This window comes from Squalius cephalus, assembly GCF_949319135.1.
Source record: "Squalius cephalus genome assembly, chromosome: 18".
Taxonomy (NCBI): Eukaryota; Metazoa; Chordata; class Actinopteri; order Cypriniformes; family Leuciscidae; genus Squalius; species Squalius cephalus.
In genome coordinates this window covers 15,217,440-15,241,870 of record NC_137139.1, presented here as the reverse complement: position 1 = coordinate 15,241,870, position 24,431 = coordinate 15,217,440, and the positions used below count along the sequence as shown (strand labels likewise).

The window sequence follows — 24,431 nt, the reverse complement described above, 5'->3', positions numbered from 1 at the left end:
CACGGTCTGATCCATACTGCACACAAATCTGGAAAACACTTTCTTGATGTAATAAGTTTCAATCTGATTTCCTTTTTATCACTCTGTCTGGAAACAAAGTTGAGTTACAAAGTCGGAGTAATACAGCGGGTGCTTTTGAAGATGAAATAATCGCTTTTGAAGATTAAAGTTTGCAAGGTTAGTGACATCAAATCTCTAAATGATAATCAAAGTTTTATTTGAGACTGCCACAACATTATTATACGTTATAAATTTTCCCACAGTGCTAAGGAATAAACAGCATGTATGATGGTCTCTTGCTGTCTAAGTGGGAGGTTCTTGACCAGACCTTATAACGTCAGGTCAAAGATCAGGCTACACAAGAGACAATACTGCTGAAAAGTTTGGGGTCCGTAAGATGTTCTTTAAAGAAGTCTCTTATGCTCACCAAGTCGGATCAGGATCAGGGTCCCCTGGTCTTCAGTGTCACATGATCCTTCAGAAATCGTTCTAATGCTGATTTGGTGTTCAAGAAACATTTCTTATTATCAATGATAAATACAGTTGTGCTGCTTAATATTTTTTTATTTAAAAATAAATTCAGGAATCTTTGATGAATAGAACATTCAGACAGCATTTATTTGAAACAGAATTTTCAATGAAAACGTCTTTAATGTCACTTTTGTTCAATTTAATGCACCCTTGATGAATTAAGCATTCATTTCCTTAAAAAGAAATCTTGCAAAAAATTTGAACTGTAGTCTATATGCTATATAACTATGCATTTTGTTTTAAAAGTCTTTAACAGATGGTTTAAAAGGTTCCATTGTGACAACTTACCCCAAATAGTGTGACAAATAGTGCCCTGCCGCACTTATAACATAAAGCTATACCCAGAGAAATACACATTAAAGTAAAAAGTATGACAACTGAGAGGCCTGTTTACACGACACCGATTTCAACTAAAAATGGAAAACTTTTTATGCGTTTTGGCCGTTCATTTACACGACAACTGCGTTTAGGGGACCAAACTTTTGAAAAAGGGTTTCAAACTGCAAGTTTTTCTCTTTGTAAACTACAAAAATGCGCTTTTGTGCACAACTGTGTTGTCATGCGCATTCGTATTAGGCTACATGTTCACAAAGTGACATCGCCAACTACTGGCCTGGCATGAGTAGCGGATTTGCAGCTGAGTGAATTTGACTTAAAGGGATAGTTCACTTTGAAATTAAATTTTGGTATGTTTTAGCTTACCTCAAGGGCATCCAAGATGTAGGTGTCTTTGTTTCCACAGTAGTTTCAATATTGATATTTTTAGGTCAAACCGTTCTTGTCTGTCAGTCCTATAATGCAGGTCTATGGTCACTATCTCAAAGAGCATGCACAGAGTCCAAATTAAAACAATTCCCCATCGTCCAAATTAAACAATTCCCCATCGTAAGTACACATTGATGGCCTAAGACACGAAACGAGCCACAGACCTGCATTATAAGACTGACAGACAAGAACGGTTTGACCTAAAAATATCAACATTGAAACTACTGCGGAAAAAAAGACACCTACATCTTGGATGCCCTTGAGGTAAGCTAAAACATACCACAATTTAATTTCAAAGTGAACTATCCCTTTAATGATAGACTACACTTTATTGATCATGGGATTGAGAAAGATAAGGCATACTTCATACAATTTTTAATATTAATGGAAAGTTTTACATTCATAAAATGAAATGGTCTGACTCCAAACCTAACTTTTCTGGCTTTAAAAATGATTTCAAGCTTTATTGTTCTGTGTTGTATTGCACAAGTAAAAAGGCAATCAGAGCTTATAGCATTTTAAGCAGATATAGCCTATGATGTTGTATGAAGTAGCACCCTTTTTCTGTTGTTTGTTATATTTTTTTCTTGTCCTCTGGCATTGTTTTATTTATTTTACTTTATTTACTTTGTATTTTAGTTTAGTTTATTTTTTACTTTGAATGATTATGTATCATTGTATTATTATTATTATTTTTTTTTTTATTACAATAGGCTACAGATGTTTTAGTTGTTTTCACGGATGTGTGAACGGGGATCGTCTTGACAACGTTGTCGTGTGTACGAAAAACGTTTCCGTTTTTATCTAGCCTACATCGTTGTCGTGTAAACATAGCCTAGCCTACCGTATGTTTTTATACGATATTATATGTTTTAAAACCTACATAGTCTTATCAGAAAGTGCAGAAAATATTAGGCCTAGGCTACTAGGACAAATGTTTTAATATTTTCCAGTACAAAAAGCTGTCATAGTTTCGACCAAAACACAATAGTTATACAGTTACTATGGCTCTAAATGGAATCTCCCTCAAAGAGCTTTCAAATTCTTCCTGATATTTTGTTCAGTCTATTACATTTACATTTTTATGGTAGCCTAGAGGTCAATAAAACCCTCAACTTCCTGGAAGTTCAACACGTTGTTGTTGAGGAATAAAGACAGACGACAGTCAGGTTTATTCGACGCAAAAGACAAATAACTGTCATAATCATTTTTGTTGTTATTTTGGTTGAGCAGAACACAAGGACCCTCACCTTCATCACGTGACGGTGAAGGTGCGTGGAGGTGGGCGTGTCCTCGCGACTCTGACTGGCGCTCACCTGGGTCACTGTGATCAATCCGAGTGGTCGAACAGTGCGCTTCGACGGAAGTGGACACGAAGAGTAAGGTGCACGTCTCCATGGCTTCACCTCTGAAAGCGGGATTCCACAGCCTGGAGATCCAGAAAACTACATGGGATGTTCCTGACCGATACACCTCACTCAAGCCCGTTGGCACTGGAGCCTATGGGACTGTATGGTAAGAAAGGGGGCTTATGCTACTGTAGGTCAGATTTATATATGTGAAAAGGGAGCTTATATGCTAAGGGGGGGGTTATACTCCACATGATAAGTAGAATTTATATTATGGCGTTGGGCAAATAAGAGATATTAAAAGATTTGTATAGCCTATAGCCTATTAAAGTGTTTTATACATAGATATAAAGGGAAATTCTGGAAATGATTTGGATATATGAAGCATATGAACATAGCCCTATTCAATTTCGACTATTCTAATAGGAAACAGTAAATTAACAGTAAAGTAATGTAGTAGATTCTATGTCTTGAGTTTGCATAATGCATCATTGTTTTTACAAACAGTACTGTCGAGCACCACAAACTACTGTTATGTTCATTATGCAGATGTAGAGATTCAGTAATATGATAATATGTAATATTTAGTAATATTTAAAAATGTAATGCATATAGTAATATGCAATGTGCATCTATGACATAGACTTGAGAGTGAGCCTTAGGTAAAATAAACAGCTGTGGACTCGCATACCTGAGGGACAGGTTTCATCACGTTTGCTGATAACAGAAATTCCACCAAAATACTGACACTGTCTCAATCAATATAGCTCTCTTCAGTTATGAGCCTGTATACTTTTATTAATTTATAAGGACAATACACATTAATTATGTGCCAGTATTAGCTAATCTCCAACTGTCCTTTTGCCAGATGTTAAAACAACCAATAAAACATTAAAATTTACAGACAATTTTTTTTTTTAATGTAAAGAATATGCTTTAAATACCACATTTGTTTTGATATTGGAATCAGACCTTGTGATAATATAAAAATGTCCAAACAAATAAAATAAAAGCTATTTAAAAAAAAAGAAAACACAATTTTTAAGTCATGGCCTTTAGCTGTATATTTTAACTGTATATTAACTGTATACACTATATAGTATATAGCAACTTTTTTTATATAAATTATATAAGATTCAACTCATTTTTTAAAGTTAGTTTCATGTAATTTAAGTTGAAATGACTTAAACATCCAAGTTGATTGTACTTAAAAAATGTAAGGCAGCAACTTTTATTATTATTATTATTTAAATATACGCATAAACTAAAAATGTAACAATCAAATGCACATCCTTTCATTATCAAACAGTAAAATTATACATAATTTCTTATAAAATATGTAATAATAACTGGAAAGTGAACAAGGAAAAGCGACATTTAGCTCTAAGTTCTATAACATTTCTTTACCGTGATTGAATATAGTGAAAATATATTTTAGTTTTTTAGCTGTATGTTAAATGTATGATATGATGATTTTTCTGTGAAAATTAATTTTATGTCAAATGAATGTGTGATGTGATGGTTCCTAATGATAACTTCTGTGCAGTTCTGCAGTCGACCAGAAGACAAAGGAAAGGGTCGCCATTAAAAAGCTTTACAGACCATTCCAGTCTCTGACCCATGCTAAACGCGCCTACAGAGAGCTCCGGCTGCTCCGTCACATCCAACACGACAATGTAAGTCTCAAATTCCCAAGAAGAGGACAATAAATCTAGGATAGGATTAAATATTGTATGTTTCTGGACTATTTACATAGGGTTTTTTTTTTTACTGTCTTCCTTATGACAGCCTCATAATTGATGAACTTTCATCCATCATTTTGACCAGAGCTTTAACATTTGTTTTGTATGCATGTAGTTTGTTATAGCATCATAATCCTTCTGTCAATTGAAAGAGAATGAAAAGATTTCATGATACTACTGTTGTGAAAGCCCCCCTTTATCTTCTCAAACCAGTTTCTGTGCTTAGTAAACAGTACGCCTGACCTCACACTGATGCAGGTTTCAAGCAAGAGTTTTAAGAATAATTTATGCAATATGTTATCCTCTTTTCAAATTCCAGTTAAGTCACTGGAATTTTTTTAAACAACAGCAAATAAACATTTATCTGCAAGCAGCAATTATGGGATCAAGCACAAAAGTACATTCAGGGCTGCATAAATAGTATATAAACAGTAATGTATTTTATACTATGGAAGCCAATGGGGAACAGTAGCTGTTTAGTTACCAACATTCTACTAAATATCTTCCTTTATGTTCAACAGTAGGAAGAAATTGAGCATGAATAAATAAATTACATTTTTCGGTGAACTATCCCTTTAAATCCAAATCTGTTAGTGAGGCTTGGTTTGAAGAGGATCTAAAGATTGGACACACTTTATAGGAGGAGTATAAACACAACACTAATCTGGTCAAATTGTTGGACCTTGAAAAAATTTTAATCACGGTAATGGGGAAAAAAATGAGATGGGAGGAAAACTCTATTATTTCAATGCTTTTGCATTTAGTGGAGCGGCTAAGTGATATAATCGTTCAGTTTATGATACAAGCGTGAAAATTGGCATGAGCAGTCTCCATGGGTCACTTGACAAGAAAATTGTCCGAGCCACTTGAAATTTCAAGATTTTTCATTTTTCAAGATGGCCGACACCTTAGTGGAGCAGTTAAGTGATATAGTGGTTTATTTGGTGATACAAGCATGAAAATTGGCATGAGCAATCTCTGATGGTCACTAGACAATAAGCCACCCACAGCTACTTGAAATTTCAAGATGGCGGCCATTTTTCAAGATGGCCACCACCTTAGTGGAGCAATTAGGTTCATGCTTGTATCACCAACTAAATAATTTCTTAAGCCTAATTGCTCCACTAAGGTGGTGGCCATCTTGAAAAATGGCCGCCATCTTGAAATTTCAAGTAGCTGTAGGTGGCTTATTGTCAAGTGACCCACAGAGATTGCTCATGCCAATTTTCATGCTTGTATCACCAAATAAACCACTATATCACTTAACTGCTCCACTAAGGTGTTGGCCATCTTGAAAAATTGCCGCCATCTTGAAATTTCAAGTGGCTCGGACAATTTTCTTGTCAAGTGACCCATGGAGACTGCTCATGCCAATTTTCACGCTTGTATCATAAACTGAACGATTCTGCCAAAGCACTTAGCCGCTCCACTAATTCCCCTGAGGAATTTTTAATTTGCTTGGAAAAGCAATGATATAATGATATAACACAAAGAATATAGTTATTTATCCTACCTCATATTATTTCCATCACCAGTGTTGCACTTTGTTAATGAATGCAAAACTTTTGCGTTCTCCCACTTTTGAGTTTCTCAAGGGAAGGTAAACGTTTAGCGGGTACAGACCAAAGTTTTGCCAGCGAAAACAAAGTTTCTCTAGTGAACACAACATTCCTTGAGGGAACGAAAAGTTGTGCAAGTGAATTCAAAAACATTAAAAAATATAATTTTTCCCATGTCCCCTTAGACATTCACTAGGTGAAGATGTATGATTTGAGGTGATATATTATGCGTGATATATTATGCGGGAAACAAAAAGAAAACTAACAAATACTGTATGTGCTATTCTTCCATTCTTGGGATAAATTATATTGTCCTTCGAATCATAATGAGTGATGTTTAACAATTCATTAATTGGTAATGCACAGACTATTTCTGAATGTATTTTTCTTCCTGTAGGTGATCTGCCTCCTTAATGTCTTCACCCCTCATTCCTCGCTGGAGAAATTTGATACTTTGTGAGTGTGGGGATGAACAGAATGCATTCCTGTGCAGAAATCTTGCGCTTGTCATGACAGGCTGAGGGATGCAGTGCATGCATGCATATGTGTGGATGTGTTTGTGTGTGAGTGAGAGGATGTGCTCCATACAGAGGTTTTATGGCCATTTAAAGTTGGTTTGTGCGATTTTATTTCAATTTCAATTTCAATTTTTTTTTTAAACTCCAGCTTCACTAATTTACAAACTTCAGTGATACTGAAATGCTTACATTTTCTAATGTTTTTTCCCCAGCTATATGGTGATGCCATTTGTAGCTCAGGATCTTAGCCACATAATGAAGAAGAAACAATTAACCAGCAAAGTCATCATATACCTGTTCTATCAGATACTGCGAGGACTCAAGGTCTGCCTTATTTCTATTCATTGAAACTCTTTCATTCTTCTGTATCTCCGTTCTTGATGCCTTCGATAGATGTCATACACTAACTTCCTTGTATACCACTTTTTGATGGCATTGAAACATGAATATTGAATGATATTGCAGCTAATAATATGTTTTTCCTTAGTATATCCATTCTGCTGGGATTATTCATCGGGTATGTATTATGTAGAGTAAATATTGCCTGTTTATTCATAGAGTCATAAATATACACTACCGTTCAAAAGTTTGGGGTTGGTAAAATTGTTTTTATGTTTTTGAAAAAAAAAAGTATTTTTTTGCTCACCAGGTTTGCATTTATTTGATACAGTAAAAACAGTAATATTGTGAAATATTAATACAAATTAAAATAACTGTTTTCTATTTTAATATATTTTGAAATGTAATTTATTCCTGTGATGCAAAGCTGAATTTTCAGCATCATTACTCCAGTCTTCAGTGTCACATGATCCTTCAGAAATCATTCTAATATGCAGATTTGATGCTCAAGAAATATTTCTGATATTGTAAATGTTGAAATCAGTTGTGCTGCCTAATATTTTGGTGTAAACTCTTTTTTTTTAATTACGAGATTCTTTGATGAATAGAAGGTTCAAAAGAACAACATTTATTTGAAATTGCAATCCTTTTTAACATTATAAATGTCTTTACTGTCACTTTTGATCAATTTAATGCATCCTTGCTGAATAAAAGTATCTTTTAAAAGTATCTAATAAAAAAAATCTTACTGAGCCTAAACTATTTAACTGTAGTGTGTGTGTGTGTGTGTGTGTGTGTGTGTGTGTGTGTGTGTGTGTGTGTATATAGGCTATATATATATATATATATATATATATATATATATATATATATATATATATATATGTCTATAGTTTGTCCGTAACAGTACTACATAAAAGCATGATTAAATGCAAAATGTAGTCATGAGATTATTACAAATGCACTGTAGCTCATTGTTTCTTTTAATGTTTGTAAAATTGTAAATAATATATTAGGTTCATTTATATCCATGTCACTTAAATAATCAGAATATGACCAAATTCTGATTAACTTTGGAATATGATGAAACCCTGAAAAAACATGATGAAATGACACTAGTATCTTGTTTCAGGATCTTAAGCCTAGTAACCTCGCAGTGGATGAAAACTGTGAATTAAAGGTAAACATAATGATCAGAAAATAAATGATCAGCAAAATAATAGTAAATATATTCCAAATAATATTACAAAAATGATCATTTGTTTCACTACTGCTTTTTTCCCCTCATAAAACCTTTCCTCATTCCTTGACCATTTTTTAAATGTATTTAAAGAGGCCATATTATGCACTTTTTCAAAGTATTGATTTTGTTTTTGTACTCTACTAGAATAGGTTTTCATGCTTGAATGTTTAAAACATTATTTTTCACATATTTGACATTGTTGCAGCACCTCTATTCCCAGTCTGTCAGTAACGGCAGAGATGGTAGCCTATTATTATTGGGAGATACGCGGCTCTACCATTGGAAAAAGCGTAACGGCTAACTTGGATCAGGTGTTTCTTGATAACCAATCACAGTACAGCCTTCATGTCATTGAATTTGGTTTCAGAGTTGTGCAACAGTCGATCACTGTTTGCGGATACCATAGAAATGAATGAGAAGTGCCGTAAACTGAATCATTTAAGAGTGTGTAATGTTTAAGAGCAAACATGCTGAAGAGTGGCGGACAAGCTGTCGATTCATTAAATTATAAGCTATTTCCTCACAAAAGTGTGTTTTTTTTTAGCATGGTGCTCCTCCATTGACATCCATTCAAAAAACAGCCTCTTGTCTCCTTCTCTGCATATCCCTTTAAGCAATAAGAAAGGTTTTGTCCGATGGTGGATAAGTGGCTTATGTGGCCTGTTTCTTACACTATTTGTTAGATTCTGGACTTTGGACTGGCAAGACACGCGGAAACTGAGATGACGGGCTATGTGGTGACACGCTGGTACAGAGCCCCCGAAGTCATATTCAACTGGATGCATTATACTCAAACAGGTGACCTTTGACCCTTTAATTATTGACCCGTCCAACACATTGTGTAAAAGGCGATTTAAAGAGTTTTAAGTCACTAGTCTTTTGTCACAATTGTACTGTTCTTTGTTCAGTTGATGTTTGGTCTGCTGGCTGCATCCTGGCCGAGATGATAACGGGAGAGGTGCTTTTCCCAGGCAGTGACAGTATCCTTTCTCTTTCCTCGCTTTTTCTGTCAAGCAAAAGAGTGCCTATTCCTTAACGTTATTGTTTAGGTATTGACCAGCTGAAGAAGATCCTCAGCCTGACAGGCACACCAAACTCAACGCTTGTTATGAAAATGCAAAGCAAAGATGTAGGCATATACCGTCAGACATCTGTTATTGTCTATTTTAGGAATATTTTTCGAGTCTGTTTGTCGTTATTGTATTGATGTGTTGGCAGGCTCAGTCATATGTCCGCTCACTTCCAGTCCAAAAGAAAAAGGCTTTCAAAGAGGTCTTTTCTGGTGTGGATCCTACTGGTATGTTCACAACTCCCATATTGGTTTCACTTTTATAAACATTTTAAACCTAAAACCAATAGACCCAGTAATTATTAACTAACAGCTTAATGTGTGTGATATTGCATTGTTTTGAATGGGTAAAAGTCGCCCTCTAGTGGTAGACTACTACATTAGCTACTATATTGCAATGATAGCTGTTATTATTTTGGCTTCGTCCCATCTGTTGCATCTTAAACTGTAATTCATCTTTGATTTAATGCGTGTTCCATCTACAGCCGTCGATCTGTTGGAAGGCATGCTGGTTTTGGACCCGGAGGTCAGACTTACAGCAAAAAACGGTCTTTCACATCCATATCTGTCTGAGTTCCACGACCCTGAAAACGAGCCTGTGTCTCCTGCATACGATGATTCTTTTGAGAGTCTGGATCTGGCCGTCAGCGAATGGAAGAGTGAGAGCATATACATACACACACAAAACTCTTGTCTTATTTAACATTTAAAATGTCTTCTGTACTCTGGCACTCCGTTGAACCTGCTTTAAATATATTTCTAAATTGAGGTATATTTATATTTAAAGCTACTCTGCCTTTTTTATGTCTCACAGGTCTTATCCACATGGAGATCATGACATTTGACCCAGACAACCCCAGAGTGACTGCAACATAATACCTCATCTTTACATCACCAGGACAGCACTCTAAAGAATTACAGACACTGATCAACTATTGTTCGCTTCTTTAACAAACACCATTAGATATCTTTAACACCTGTTGTTATCAAGCACAGTTTACTCGATATCTAGATATAAATCCTTTTTTGTTATCAAACACTTAACTGGCTATCTTCAAACATAGATACTGACTACATCAAGTGTGTAAACAAACTTTTAAAGAATCAAGTATTTTAAAATAATGAAATGAGGAAAGATAAAAGTGTAACAAATAAATGATTTTTTTTTTGTGGATGTCTTTGTGCTGTTTTATATTATATTATATAAAATTATATCGACTTTTAATATTAATATTATATTGAGGTAACACTTTATTTGTGTATATGTCAGTTATACATTTTACATGTAGTAATAACTATAAATTATGCATAATTACATGCAATTAACCCATATACTGGCCCTATAGTAAGTACATGTATTCTTAATTTTTATTACTCAGTACTTATGTATAATTACACTGTAATACTGGCACCTTACAATAAAGTAGCCTATAAACTATCAACATTGAATATTAACTGTTTATCCTCATTATCCTAAAATTAAATTTAAAAGGCATTGATCTATAGTTTTTTGTAGCTATTAAGACTCAATTTATAATGTGGTATTACAGTTTTTCTCGATTGCTTAAACACTATAACCAGGCTTTTGAATTAAAATTTCAAAACCATAATGCCATTTATCAAGAAGCACACCCATTTCACTAATCTATAAACACTATTCCCTGTTTTGACACATGAGTCAGATTTGTTGAACTGTCACTGCAAAACTCTACACACAAATCCCTTCATTTCTCATTGCCTACACCATGTTGTCATGTATAAAGCACTAGCATTCAATATTGTTCACTCAAGTCAGCACAGCTTCAGCTCAGTTAGCACACAATTACCCAAGTGGAAACACTAAGAGTCAAAATTTAACACATCAATCAGATCCTTCAATAGATAGATAAAAGGGCCCAAATCAGTTTATTGAGTTTTGGAACAATGGATCCAGAAAGACATGAAGGAAGAGATCGAGGATAAGGAGGAGAAGGAGGAGGAGGAGGAGAAGGAGGAGGAGGAAGGGCAAGAAGACAAGCAGTCTCAGATGAAATTCAAGCCACTCTAGTTGCCCATGTCTTAATCAATGGTATGACTATGAGGGAGGCTGGGCTACGAGTAAGGCCAAATTTGAGTCGCTTTACCGTCACCTCGAGAACCTTCAGGGAGGTGTGGTGACAAACAAAATTCACTGAATAAAAGACAAACATTTCCAATAGTCTTTGATGAGGTTTATTTTCTTGCAAGAAAAGGCCAGCAGTCGGACAGTCAGACAGTGTGGCTGCAGAGTGTGACAGTGAAGGGAGGGCATCCTTTCTCCTTTATAGTTGACTCCCAGAATGTTATCTTTCTAGGTAAATGATGGTATTTCAACCATATGTGGAACATTCTTAGACGTGTTCATCATATTGTCTCCTTGAGTGAAGGCCCTCCTGTCACGACCAACACTCTTTACCAGTCCAATGCAATTCCATATTAGAATAAGGTTTGTGTGTGCTCTTTTACTGTCATATGATGGTCACACACATCTTTAGTAAATATTAAAAAAAATTTAGAGGAGAAAAAAAAAAGAAAAAAAAAGTAAAACAGGGAAAAAAAGGTTTTTTTTGTTTTGTTGTGTGTGTGTTGTACTGTGTAGTACATGAATGAATAAAAATGTGCCAATGTATCCATTGGTTGTGTCTTTTGTGTTCATCATGTGAAAAGGTTTGTGATGGGGGAACCAAGCAACATAACTTACCAGTTTTGGAAATGTTGTTTTGAATTTATTGCACCAGTGTGTTGTAGTGTGTGTGTTTGTGAGGGCTTGTGTGTCCTGTCTGAGGGCAAAGTTTGGTTTTTCAGCAAGAGTGGATGGTTTTGAGTACAGAGCTTCATTTTGACCTGAAAATAGGATGTTTGGGGAATTGGGTGAGACGTTATGGATTTGTGTTTACAGTTTTGAGAATACGAGGCATAGTATCAAGAAATGTGTTTAAGCAATCGAGAAAAACTGTAATATTATAAATATATCTAAAATATTATTAGGAAAATATGTAGTTTCTTTTAATTACATTTTTAGCTGTGATCCTTTTCTACTCCTAACCTAATTTTAATTTATTTACTCATGTATTTGTTTGTTGTATTTTTACTTGTTTATTTCTTTTTACATTTATATATATATATATATATATATATATATATATATATATATATATATATATATATATAGGCAATTTGATATTAACCCATGCTTTCTTTAATAAACAATCGGGCGTTAGTTAGACGTAGTAAAATTGACAAATACCCGTTAGGGGACGCTATTAGGTAGTAAGTAAAGTTAGTAATTTTAAGTTACAAGTTTCCATTGAACAATTCCGAACTGCTTTGATATTTCCTGCACCGTTAAAGATGTATATTTGATTTTGGATCTGCGGGATGATAGTGTGTCAAGAAGCTGTATCAGGTTTGTTTGTATTGGTATTATTTGACCTGCTCGCGAGGTCTTCACTCTGATAAATCAATCAACGGCTTTCAACAGAGGGTAGTTATCTCTCAAAGGACACTTTTATCAGGTTTATCCACTTAAACAACAACAGAATTGTCCTTTAAAGGAGTACGAGTAATACTAACTGACCTGCTAGCTAAACCCTCATTGAATGGAAGCTTAGTTTGCCTGTTGTAACCAGATATTTCGGCTCTGCTCAGTCAGGTGTGGTTTTAGGTCCTATGGGAACGTGTTTGGAATTGTGTTTGGGTAGTGTTTATCTGTTTAGCCAACACATGTTTAACGTGTAGTGTACATTTAACGGCGATATTTAACTCCCTGAAGTGTACTTTTGTAACCCGCATGTTATCTGAGTGTATTGCGTCTGTTGCCCTTTAAACTCATTGAGGTGACGACGATCACCACCAGAAGTGTGTCATTTTCCCCTATTGCACCAGCGACATGTCCTCCTAACCTAGTCAATATTCAGAGCAGTGATGGATCAATATGAGTTTTTAGATTTTCTGTTTGAAACCTTTTACATGTGTTCCCCACAGTCTGTAACAGGCCACATTTATGGATCTAGAATAAGAAATGTTCTTGTTTGTACAACCCTAAATCCAGAAAAGTTGGGACGTATTGTAAAATGCAAGAAAATCAAGAATCTGTGATATGTTAATTCTCTTTAACATTTATTTAACTGACAAAAGTACAAAGAAAAGATTTTCAAAGTTTTCACTGACTAACGTAAGAGTATTTCGTGTAGCGAAATTTGATTTTGATGGTTGCAACACTCTTCAAAAAAAGTTGGAACATGTTTACCAACGTTTCACATCACCTTTCCTTTTAATTAAATGTTTGGGAAATTTGGGAATTGAGGGTAATATTAATGGGTATTTTTGGCCCAATTTCGCCTTATACAAGTCAGCTGCTCAGCAGTCTGTGGTTCTCATTCTCCTTTTCATGATGGGCCATACATTTTCAATAAGAGACAGATCTGGACTGCAGGCAGGCACTCAAGCACATCCCTATGGTGTAGAGTGTCTAGAAACCACTCTGCTTTAGCATGTGCATAATGAGACCTTGGTTCCCAGGAATTATGTCATCTTGATGCCATTAAATGTCTCTATAATCCCAATATGTCTCCACATATTGTACCTTCACACTCACACATATGCAAGTCACGCATGCCGTTTGCACTGATGCGCCCTCATACTATGACAGATGTTTGCTTTTGCACCTGTCGCTGATGAAAGTCTGGATGGTCCATGTTGACTCATCTGACCGCAGCTCATATTTCCACTGTGTTTCGGATCATCTGAGATGAGCTCGGGCCCAGAGAACTCGCCAGCATTTCTGCATTGAACAGATGTATAGCTTTCTCTCTGTGTAACAGAGACTCATGTGGCATTTCTGGATGCAGCAGCAGACTCAGTTAACTGATAATGGTTTTCCAAAGTACTCCTGAGCCCATGTGGCTGTATTTAACAGAGTAGCATGATGGTTTCTCATGCAATGCCATCTGAGGGCTCAAAGGTCATGCACATTCAGGTTTCCTGCCTTTCCTTACATGTACTGAGATTTCTCTGGATTGTGGATTCCCTGAATCTTTTCACAATATTATGTATGGTAGAAGGTGAGAGACCTAAATTCTTTGCAATCTTGCATTTAGAAATGTGATTTTTGAATTGTTTGACAATTCTCTCATGATATTTGGCACAAAGTGATGAGCCATGACCTTCTTTGCTTGCAAAGACTGAGATGCTCCTTTTACACTCAATCATAATATTCAATTCACGTTTATTTGTATAGCGCTTTTCACAATACACATAATTTCAAAGCAGCTTTACAGAAAGTGCATGAGTCCATATTACAATTTAGAGTGTTCTGTTATCAGAGGTAACTGTCTAAGTTATGTATTTCAGAAATGTACATAATACATATACAAAACACAGGTAGCTAAAAATGTATTAATTTAAACAATGTAATAATTTAATGCAGAAACAATGAGCTCATTGAAGTAATGAATACTTGTTTGTTAACAAATGATTATGATTATAAAAAATACCCTCACCTATTACCAATTCACCTACTTATACTTATTGGACTGTTTCATAAGTGTTTAATTTGGATATTCTATAAGCTTTTCACTTTTATTTAGCCTCTGTCCCAACTTTTTTGGAGTGTGTTGCAGCCATCAAAAACAAACAAATGTTGTTTTTTTGTTGTTTTTTTGTCTGATGCTGTTTGTCTATAATCCGAATATTATGTTTGCAAGGATGAATTCTAAATATGGGTCTAAAATTTCAGGGTGATACAACTGTCCTGTTATAATAATGAAAACAAAACAGCTAATTAAAAGAATGAAATTTTTGAGGAAAAAAAAAATCGTTATTGAGTAGAATGTATTTAAATTTTTGTGTTGCAGCTCACCAAAAACTTAAGGACAATTATTAATTAATTTGTAATATTTGAAAAATTAAAAAAAAATTTTTAAAGTAATGATTGATATGTGTACACTCACATGTATTTAATATTTAAGTTAAATGTGTAATCACTTTTTACCTAATATTTTTAGATTTAAACTTTTTGTGAAAATGGTATAAAAGGTGTTTGAAACCATAGACTACTTTGTTTTTTATATTCCTTTTCTTGATTGAGGTCAATACTGTATATTATTGACTCATATACCTCTATAGCAGTTATGATTAAATGATCAATTTAAGTTGCATTTGTGTTTTCCTATGTTGTGTAAAAGAGAAAGGTAGATGAAATAAAAACTGAAGACAAGTGATTGTATGTAACCCTGATTTATTGATGTTTCCATGTGGTACATGGTTGGATGAATACAACAATTTTGACAGAACAGCTCATCAGCTCATCATCCAAAATCAGGGAAAGAAAAAAGTAAAAGTTACTCCTCTCTGTGGGAAGTAAAATCTCAAATGAGTAGCTTTTGTTGCACTATAATGAAGCAGAAGCATTATAAATTCTGGTTGTAGTGACAAGGAATTTTAAGTCAGTTGAAAAGCCATTTATTTTATGTGCATTTAATGCTTACGTGCTGTGACAGAGCAACAAAAGCTATTCAGCCCGAAAAAATACTTGAGCTCTATGCTTTGTCTCTCTGATTAGCTCTTTTCCGATTGTGCATCCCCTAAAGGACAATTTGTACTCTGGATGAGGAGTGATGCCAAGAGGAAACAACTAGAATCAAAAACATCACGGTGAATGTGACAAGCCGTTCTGCAGGTACAGTATATAACACTTTGACATTAGAGTCTCTTTGGGTCACTGTGGATTTTGGGGGTTAAACACATAAAAGAATGTATGGACATTGAAATGTGGAGTGAAAAGATATTGTTGCCCAGGTGGTAGATGATATTAGGGAGGGGGAACTGGGTGGACGAGTTTAGAAGCGGCGCTTCTGGCTGGACTGCACTACAGAGGAGCGGGACATTGAGATTTGACCACCGCCGCCGCCGCCACTCATGCTCATGCTGGAGCCACCGCCATATCCAAAGCCGCTGCCGCCGCCGCTGCCACCACCGAAGCCGCTGCCACCACCGAAGCCACTGCCGCCACCGTAGCCGCCGCCGCCGCCGCCACCACCGTAGCTGCTGCCACCACCGAATCCGTAGCCGCCGCCGCCACCGCCACCACCACCTGTAAAACAACAAACAAAGACATTAGTTATACCAAACACCAATGCAATTTATTACTGCAAATTATGTGCTGATAATGTATTTTTATCTAAGGTAAAGATAAAAAATATAGTAAGCTTACTGCTGGATGACTCCTGAATGTGGATGGTTGCGGAACTGCCACCAGAAGCAATCCTGACAAAAAGAAAAGAAAAGAAATGTCAATGTCTATATAAAGACGAATTTCAAGAGAGAAAAAAAAAACATACTTAAGCTTTCAAATTAGAAAATTGACTGACCTGGTCTCCTCTCCTTCCAGAAGCTTCCTGTAGGTTGCGATCTCAATGTCCAAGGCCAGTTTGACATTCATGAGCTCCTGGTACTCACGCACCTGGCGCGCCATATCCTGCTTTGCTCTTTGCAGGGCCTCCTCCAGTTCCTTAATGCGGAGCTTGGCATCCTTCACTGCCAGTTCTCCACGTTCCTCAGCTTCAGCGATTTGAGATTCCAGGTTGGCACGCTGATCAATTCAAAGAAGACATTACAACTTTAGTTTTCAGCAGCACTTTTACATTATTCCTGTCCTCTTCTGTAGGAACTCCTTTACATTATTCCCAACATAACATGCACGTTTTGATAATTGGAGAAACCTTTATTTGAAAGTACACTTAGTACACACTAAGGATTTGGTTGGCAATCTAATTCAGGCCAAACCCTCATCCAAAGATTAACACTAAAGACTAAAAGACTACTTACTTGTCCCTTGACAGCTTCAATTTCATTCTGAAGTCTGCTGATCATGCGGTTCAGCTCAGCAATTTCAGCCTTGGTGTTGCGAAGGTCATCTCCATATTTGCCGGCCGATGACTGCATCTCCTCGAACTAGAAGGTGAAAAGAGGGACATTGTCATTAGGATCTGTCAGTTGGTTGCTTAAAAATAGTGTTTGTTTGATGCTTGAAAGTCTTTTTCTCACCTTCTGTTTGTACCACGACTCGGCCTCAGCGCGGCTGCGGTTGGCAATATCCTCATACTGAGCACGGACCTCGGCAACGATGGAATCCATGTCCAGGTTGCGACTATTGTCCATTTCCACAATGACTGATGTGTCTTTGATCTGTCCCTGGAGTTCGCGCAGCTCCTAAAATTGCAAGGATAAGGTATAAGGCATTGAGATAAATCTAACATTGAAAACTAGCATTGCAGTCATCATATAGTTCCATCAAACGCTCACCTCCTCAAAGATGGCTCTAAGGAAGTTGATTTCATCTTGAAGGGAATCAACCTTGGCCTCAAGCTCAACCTTGTTCATGTAAGCAGCGTCAACATCCTATAAAGAAATGTACAAAGCTCAATATAATGGGTGGACTCTACAATCAAAATAATTGTAAAAATATAACCAAGGGCCAAGAAAGCAGCCAAAGGTATTACCTTCTTGAGCAGGACAAATTCGTTTTCCACTGCAGCACGCTTGTTGATTTCATCCTCATATCTGCAAAGATAAGTTTTCCATTTTAGCAAATTCATTGTGAAATTATACCATTCACACAAAGTGTGGTTCATTGAACCCTGAACATGTTCTTGCACAACTACTGTACTTACTTGTTCTTGAAGTCCTCCACCAAATTCTGCATGTTCTTCATCTCTCCTTCTAGCTTCATCTTCTCATTACCAAGCCCATCAAGCTGTCTGCGCAGGTTGGAGATGTAGGCCTCGAACATGGCGTCGATGTTGGAGCGGGTGGCAGTCTGGTCCTGCAGCAAACTCCATTTTGTCTCAAGCACTTTGTTCTGCTGCTCTAGGAAGCGCACCTGTATTTGAAATAAACCAATAAAGGATTTGAATATATGGCTTTTTTAGGAAAAGAAGGCATCAAGATCTTTTGATATGCCATTACTTATGCCACAGGATGTGTCTTCTATAGTAATTATCAAGCACACCTCTTATTGCATATCCAGACTTGTATTGACACACCTTTGGCAACTTAAAAAAAAAAAAAAAAATAGCATATGTGACATGGCGTGTTAGCCAGCACAACCTCTTGGAGTAACTGTCCTGTTAATATGAACACTCCCCTTTGAGATCATAAATATGACACCACAACATGTTTAGACTCTCTGTGCTATTAAAACAATGTTTCCCTCCTGGCATAAAGGCGAGGCTCCTAGGAGACCTGTGCCAAATGGCAAGCCTTAACAGAGATCATATGGCACGCCTTTGCCCTCAGGTGCTAACTGTACCCACCCTTCTGCATGTTCATGGAATATAATTACTAATGTGTACAACATCACAATTACAATTTACAAAATTACAATTACTTTAAACTTGCAGGATTCACATGAAAAGAACAAAGCAGTGATGACATCAGTAGTTATTTGAGCTACATGATTGCTGATCATATCTTGTCAGAATCATACAAATGGGCGTAGCACCTACAGTGGGGGTGAAATTTACAAGGTGTGGTCACATAGTGAACTACCCAAAGGTAGGAAAACTATCCAAAATAGGAAACTAGGTTTGTTTAAGAAAAAAATAAACTGATTATTAAGACCTACATGAAGTTACTGCAGTGAGACTTTTAGGACCTTTTTATGCCAGGTATTACTTTGAGTAAGAGTTAAAGATGATACTCGTTTGTCACACACAAACATCTGCATTGCTGCCATAGGGACAGAAGAAAAACTTGATCCATGCCCTTATTTGGATTGGATCAGTCATTGGATCTCATCTGGCTTGGGTTTCCAAACTCACCCTCAAAGAACAAGAACAAGTGTATACAAGGAAAGCAACTCAAACGTGTGCTAAGATATAGACTTTGACTGCTTGACTGAAGTTGAGTGATAATGATGCAGAGGTGGCATATGCAATGGCACCCAGTCTCCTACTGTGTGTGCTTACTGTTACACTGAATCTGACACTAGCAGGATTTCTGGGTGCAAGTGACTGGCTGTGAAATATTTAATGAGCAGAACCCAGATCATATGAAGGCCCATGAAATGTGTGCACGTAAATCAAATGTTCAAATGAATAGTCAAAATGTCAGATGTGCAAGATCAGATTGTTGTGTTGTGCAGCTGTGTATGTTTGCAAAGAGAAGACTAACCTTGTCAATGAAGGAAGCAAAGCGGTTGTTGAGGTTCTTGATCTGCTCTTTCTCCTGGGTGCGGACAGCTTGGATGTTGGGGTCGATGTCTAGGTTCAATGGAGCTAGGAGGCTCTGGTTGACTGTGACAGCTGTGATGGGTGCCATACCGCCTTGACCGAATCCTCCACCAAATCCACCACCACCACCGCCGAATCCACCACCGCCGAATCCTGCACCACCACCGCCGAATCCACCACCGCCGAATCCACCACCGCCGAATCCACCTCCGCCGAATCCAGAACCACCGCCGAATCCAGAACCACCGCCGTAGCCACCTCCTAGACCTCCACCGCCGCCGCCAATGCTGTAGCTGTAGCTTTGTCCAGATCCTCCTCCAAAGCCACCGCCACCGCCACCGCCAGAGCGACGGATTGACACAGAGCTCATCCTGCCGCCCATGGGTGCTGCGCTGGCAGACATGCTAGAGAAGCTCTTCCTAACACCTCCTCCAAAGCCGCCACCGCCGCTCATGCTTCCACCACTGGAAGTGTAGGAAGATTTGATCGAAGTCATGACTGCTGTTGTCTATTAGGGGGTGAGGATCGGACAGAAAAAGAGCAGGAGGAGACAGAGAGATCCAGAGCAGGTGAGCTCACTAAGAGGAAAGTTAAATCCCTCTAAGTGTCTTCTTCAATGAGTGCAGAGGCTTTTATACCTCTTGTGCCACGGGAGGGGCTCATCTGGCCACTCCTCTTTCAGCCTCAGGCTCCTGTCCTTTCGCTCCTCTCCAAGTGATACATACACCCATCTTGCTAGGCTGGTATGGGAGTACTTTCAGCAGAAAGGGCCACACCCTACCTTACATGCACACACACACACTCACATAAAGTGAAGAGATTAAGAAGGAACAGGGAGTAGAAAAACAAGCTCAAAACTTCCTGAAATTCTACACATTCTCTTTTTGCATCTACTACAAAACTTTTGTATTTTACTAGTGCTCTGTAATCCAAAACACCATAGTTATTGGCCAGATGGCATTCTATAAATTAACGCATGACAAACTAAACAACTCCATGCATATTTCATGAATTTGGGAGGGACAGGGCTCTCTGTTTGCTTTAAGCAGCGTGCAGGAGTATGAAATAGGGGAATATTTGATGAAGAGCTTGAATGTTGAAGCTTGGCGCTCGTCCTGAAAGCCATTGTGACCTGCAGGGTCCTCTTTCCAGTCAAACAATCAAGCTACTGTTCTCTCACCTCAATGGCTCTGTCACGAACACTACTTCACCACCTTGTTCTGTGGTTCCCAGAGGGCTGATGCAGTTGCATGCAAAGTAGATTTTTATGTTATCTCGTAATAAAACACATGGCGCAAACTTTAACGGGAATGTATACAGCATTGTTTTCATATTGATAGTTACAAGTAAGTGTCAGAACTCACAACAGTACATGGTGCCTGCAAGAGCAGTGTGGTTATTTTTGTAGCTGTCCTTAGGTGGCATTATTTAGCAACGTGTGCTGCTTTTGTTAGCATGTCAGTATCACCCTTATCATGTTTAAATGGTTTAGAGCTGCAGACTTGCTGCTGAAGTGGACAGGTCTGAGAGATTAATGTAGAAACCATGTAAATATTTATCAGACAAAGTAGAGCAGGAAGAGAGAATGTCATGACATGAGAGTGCTAATACATTAGCAGGGGCCTTTATAAGCATAGCCACTTGTTACCGAGGGGAAAAACAGGTATATTTCTTTGTAAAAATTCAGGAGTCACTCTAATAAACATTTTTTATATGGAATTTTGGCCCCCAGTGCATTTAAATGGCACAGCCCATCGTTAATCTATTGATCTGAACAGTGATACTGTCAAGTCTTTGTCAGATGTTGAGTTAGTTTTAGTGGAGTTTCACCCCAGATTCTTCTTTGAAGCAATCTATCAGGTGATACAAGCGCAAACTAAAGTGTTTGCAGATATTAAGCAGACAGTCTACTAATCTCTAATAAGAGTTAGTTGACATGTAGTTGCAAAGTTAATTAAAGTCAGTAGAATGACTAAAATGGACCATCTAAATACCTTAAAAAAAATCTCGAAATCAATATATGAAGAGTTCATATGCAAAGGCCTCTAAGTGCCATCTGAAATTTTCTTCTAGAATGATCATTTTTATCAAGCTTGTATATTTAAGTTCAGTAATTTCACTTAAATGACAATTAATAGGTCATTTTCATTGCCGTTTAAGTGAAATTACTGAACTTAAATATACGGGCTTGATAAAAATGATCATTCTAGAAGAAAATTTCAGATGGCACTTAGAGGCCTTTGCATCTGAACTCTTCATATATATATATATATATATATATATATATATATATATATATATATATATATATATATATCAGATATTTAATTGTGAATGCACATTTCCTCTATTTTCGGAAATACAGTTAATATTTCAAAAATACTAAAAAAAAACAAACAAAAAAACACTGTTAAATGTAATATTTAGTAAATATCAGAATAAATATCCATTCTTCATACTGGACATTAAAATTTGATGATGCCTAAATTCACTTGATAGAATTTGAAATGATTCATTTTAGTTTTTACTGTTTTATTTGCTATTTATTTAGACAAAATATAATATCAGTCTATCACAAGAGATTAAAAAAGGCCAAAGAATGAAAATGGTGCATTTGCAACAACGTCTCAGGCAGGACTTTGTGTAACATTTGCATTAAAAGCGAAAAACATAAAACAGGACAAGTGATATTATAAAACTGACTCTAAATTATGATTGCACGAGGCATATTTGAAGAAAATTTCAGTCTGTATTTGTTACAGAAAAAAAACTCTATATAGACTTCCATTCACACTTCTAATCGGATTTCAATCAGATATGCACAAAAATTGGATTTGGACTGATAGTGTGAACATAGCCTTAGTAAGACCTTAATAAAATCAGACCAGTCCAATTCCTTGTCTTCTGTCTTCCTTCCTCTGATGTCTGTGGATACCTTTCCTTCAATAGACATTGTTTTATGCACATATTTATCTCAAGACATTTCTCTAAAGAGCATTCTCTAAAAAACTCTAAATGCTTTGCCTTCACTAAAACGCTTTTGTGTTAAAGCCACAAATTCATGTGCCTTTGGTTTTACCTAAGATCTCACTTGAATAAGATCATACAGTCTGGCACGCAACAGTCATGAAGAACCATAAAAATCGTCTCGACTTAATTCAGGTTTTGTGTGGCATCACCAGACTGAGCAACAAAGAAAAGTGAATCGTTGATCGGTTAGTCATACCGAGTGTGTTTTGCATTGTCTGGACATGAAAGCTGTAAATTCTTTTTGTACACATTAGGTGGGGCCCAAAAGTGCCAATAACGCAATGCTTGGAATTTGTCCAGATATTCACAAATTATTCACTGTCTTGTACAGTGGCTTGTAACTTTCACTGTTGAACTTGATACTTCATACTTTTACATTATAATTTATTACATAGCTTCCATGACTGTAGCAAATTTATCTGTTTGCAATGATAAAAAGATAAAGTTATGGCAACAAACTTTGGTAAAATCTTAAAAAGGATTACAGGAAAAGACTCTTGTTTTCTTTAGATTCATTTTTATTGAGACATTTCAGAAAGGTGTACAGTGATGTCTTGATATTGAAGAACATTTGCACTTGATCTTTTCATGATCAGATAGCTAGTAAAAAAAAGGTGTAAATTCCCCCATTTGTAATGGTTATGTTCAGTTTTATTGTCATTGTGTTTGGTTTTCCCTGTCTGCCTGCCCGTCTGTTTTCCTAGTTAGTCTCCTTGGTTGTTAATCAGCTCTACATCTGTTTATTACTTAAACCCTTAATTATGTCTGTTCCGTGCCGTTTGCGTTTAACGTGGTTGTGTATTATATCTCCTGAGATTTCCTGTCAGTTGGATTTATTGATTAAAGACGGTTTTTGTTGTATTTCCTAAGCTATGTGAACATTGCTGCAACCTGCTTGCTTACACCAGTATACAGTGATATTAATAACTATGTGTGCATCTCACAAAAGAATGAGTGAAATTGGGCTGCCACATTTGCAGGAAACCACATTTTTACCTAGTTTACTATAATGTCTCCTGTATTTTCAGTGTCTTCTATAATTTATGATGGCATTGAAAGTCAGAGCAGCTCCTAAGTTGAAATCTGAGAGTTGCATGCTTGCTTAGACATATTTGTCATGTTGAAACAAGGGATGGCTTCCTTTTCATGAAAGCCCACCAATCACTAGAGAGTAAGAAGTTCCCACCCCTCCAGACCACGCCCCTTAAACCACACCCTTTTCTTGTCCACACCCAAGCCTTTGAGATGAATTCCCAAATATGGTTACAACCAGTCATAAAATCATGGCCTTATGAGCTCATGAAATAACTGTCTTCATGAAATAAAATACCATTTACTACTAGGTGGAGTCAGATTTGTGTACATAAAATGATTTCTGCAGACCGAAATCTCCCAGTTTGTATTACATAAAGGGAGTAAATGAAGAGAAGAAAATGGCCTGTGTATACAAAAATAACACCATACACCTTGTGTACACTTTCACTTGTGCACACCTCTAAGCAAAATAATATAAATTGTATCTTGTAGATAAGAATAATTAACTGTGTGCAAATCAACTGTTTTGTGTAGATCAGTGTGTGGGGATGTTTGCTACATTCATCTTTGCTAAATAATCACTTTTCTATAGGCGTGCCTTCAATTATTCAGATGCTTTTTAAAAGAACTAAGAATGAAAGGAAGAAGAGATTCTTATGCGCTCATTCGAGTTTCATTGCTTTGAGAACTATTTGTTCTGTCAAAAGGCACCAGAAAACAAAACTTTGTGCAAATCTAAGATAACGTCAGTAAATTATGGAGTGCCACAAGGGTCTGTTTTAGGCCCTCTGCTATTTTCAATATCCTGCCATTTGGTAATATTATTAGAAAACTAGAAATTAGTTTCCACTGTTATGCTGATGATACTCAGTTATATATTTCATCACGACCAGATGAATTCTTGAAATTATCCAAGTTGACAGAGTGTTAAGGATATCAAATATTGGATGACCTATTAAATTTAGATAAGACTAAGGTATTACTTAAAGGTGCTCTAAGCA

General features: G+C 36.7%; 2 protein-coding genes across 2 annotated transcripts; one reads left to right on the top strand and one right to left on the bottom strand.

Moving 5' to 3' along the window:
* Positions 1–45: 45 nt before the first annotated feature.
* LOC307145861 (mitogen-activated protein kinase 14A) lies at positions 46–10,293 on the top strand. The gene is made up of 13 exons (XM_079849479.1): positions 46–177; positions 2,530–2,811; positions 4,192–4,321; positions 6,344–6,402; positions 6,677–6,788; positions 6,952–6,981; positions 7,936–7,983; positions 8,730–8,844; positions 8,955–9,026; positions 9,096–9,175; positions 9,265–9,343; positions 9,601–9,774; positions 9,930–10,293. Exons 2-13 carry the CDS (start codon positions 2,693–2,695, stop codon positions 9,989–9,991), a joined length of 1,080 nt encoding a protein of 359 aa, XP_079705605.1. The 5' UTR covers positions 46–177; positions 2,530–2,692; the 3' UTR covers positions 9,992–10,293.
* A 5,405-nt stretch (positions 10,294–15,698) lies between these two features.
* krt5 (keratin 5) lies at positions 15,699–20,085 on the bottom strand. The gene is made up of 9 exons (XM_079849465.1): positions 19,307–20,085; positions 17,806–18,014; positions 17,635–17,695; positions 17,438–17,533; positions 17,180–17,344; positions 16,961–17,086; positions 16,504–16,724; positions 16,347–16,399; positions 15,699–16,226 (listed from the first exon to the last, which is right to left on the bottom strand). Exons 1-9 carry the CDS (start codon positions 19,859–19,861, stop codon positions 15,973–15,975), a joined length of 1,740 nt encoding a protein of 579 aa, XP_079705591.1. The 5' UTR covers positions 19,862–20,085; the 3' UTR covers positions 15,699–15,972.
* Positions 20,086–24,431: the final 4,346 nt, after the last annotated feature.

Excerpts from the sequence above, each read along its gene's own strand:
- LOC307145861 (XM_079849479.1), top strand. The coding sequence starts at position 2,693 with ATGGCTTCACCTCTGAAAGCGGGATTCCACAGCCTGGAGATCCAGAAA. Across the intron at positions 6,789-6,951 it reads AGATACTGCGAGGACTCAAG|TATATCCATTCTGCTGGGAT; the intron begins GTCTGCCTTATT and ends GTTTTTCCTTAG. Across the intron at positions 9,775-9,929 it reads GGCCGTCAGCGAATGGAAGA|GTCTTATCCACATGGAGATC; the intron begins GTGAGAGCATAT and ends TATGTCTCACAG.
- krt5 (XM_079849465.1), bottom strand. The coding sequence starts at position 19,861 with ATGACTTCGATCAAATCTTCCTACACTTCCAGTGGTGGAAGCATGAGC. Across the intron at positions 17,534-17,634 it reads AATTTGTCCTGCTCAAGAAG|GATGTTGACGCTGCTTACAT; the intron begins GTAATACCTTTG and ends ATTTCTTTATAG. Across the intron at positions 17,087-17,179 it reads AGTCGTGGTACAAACAGAAG|TTCGAGGAGATGCAGTCATC; the intron begins GTGAGAAAAAGA and ends TTCACCTTCTAG.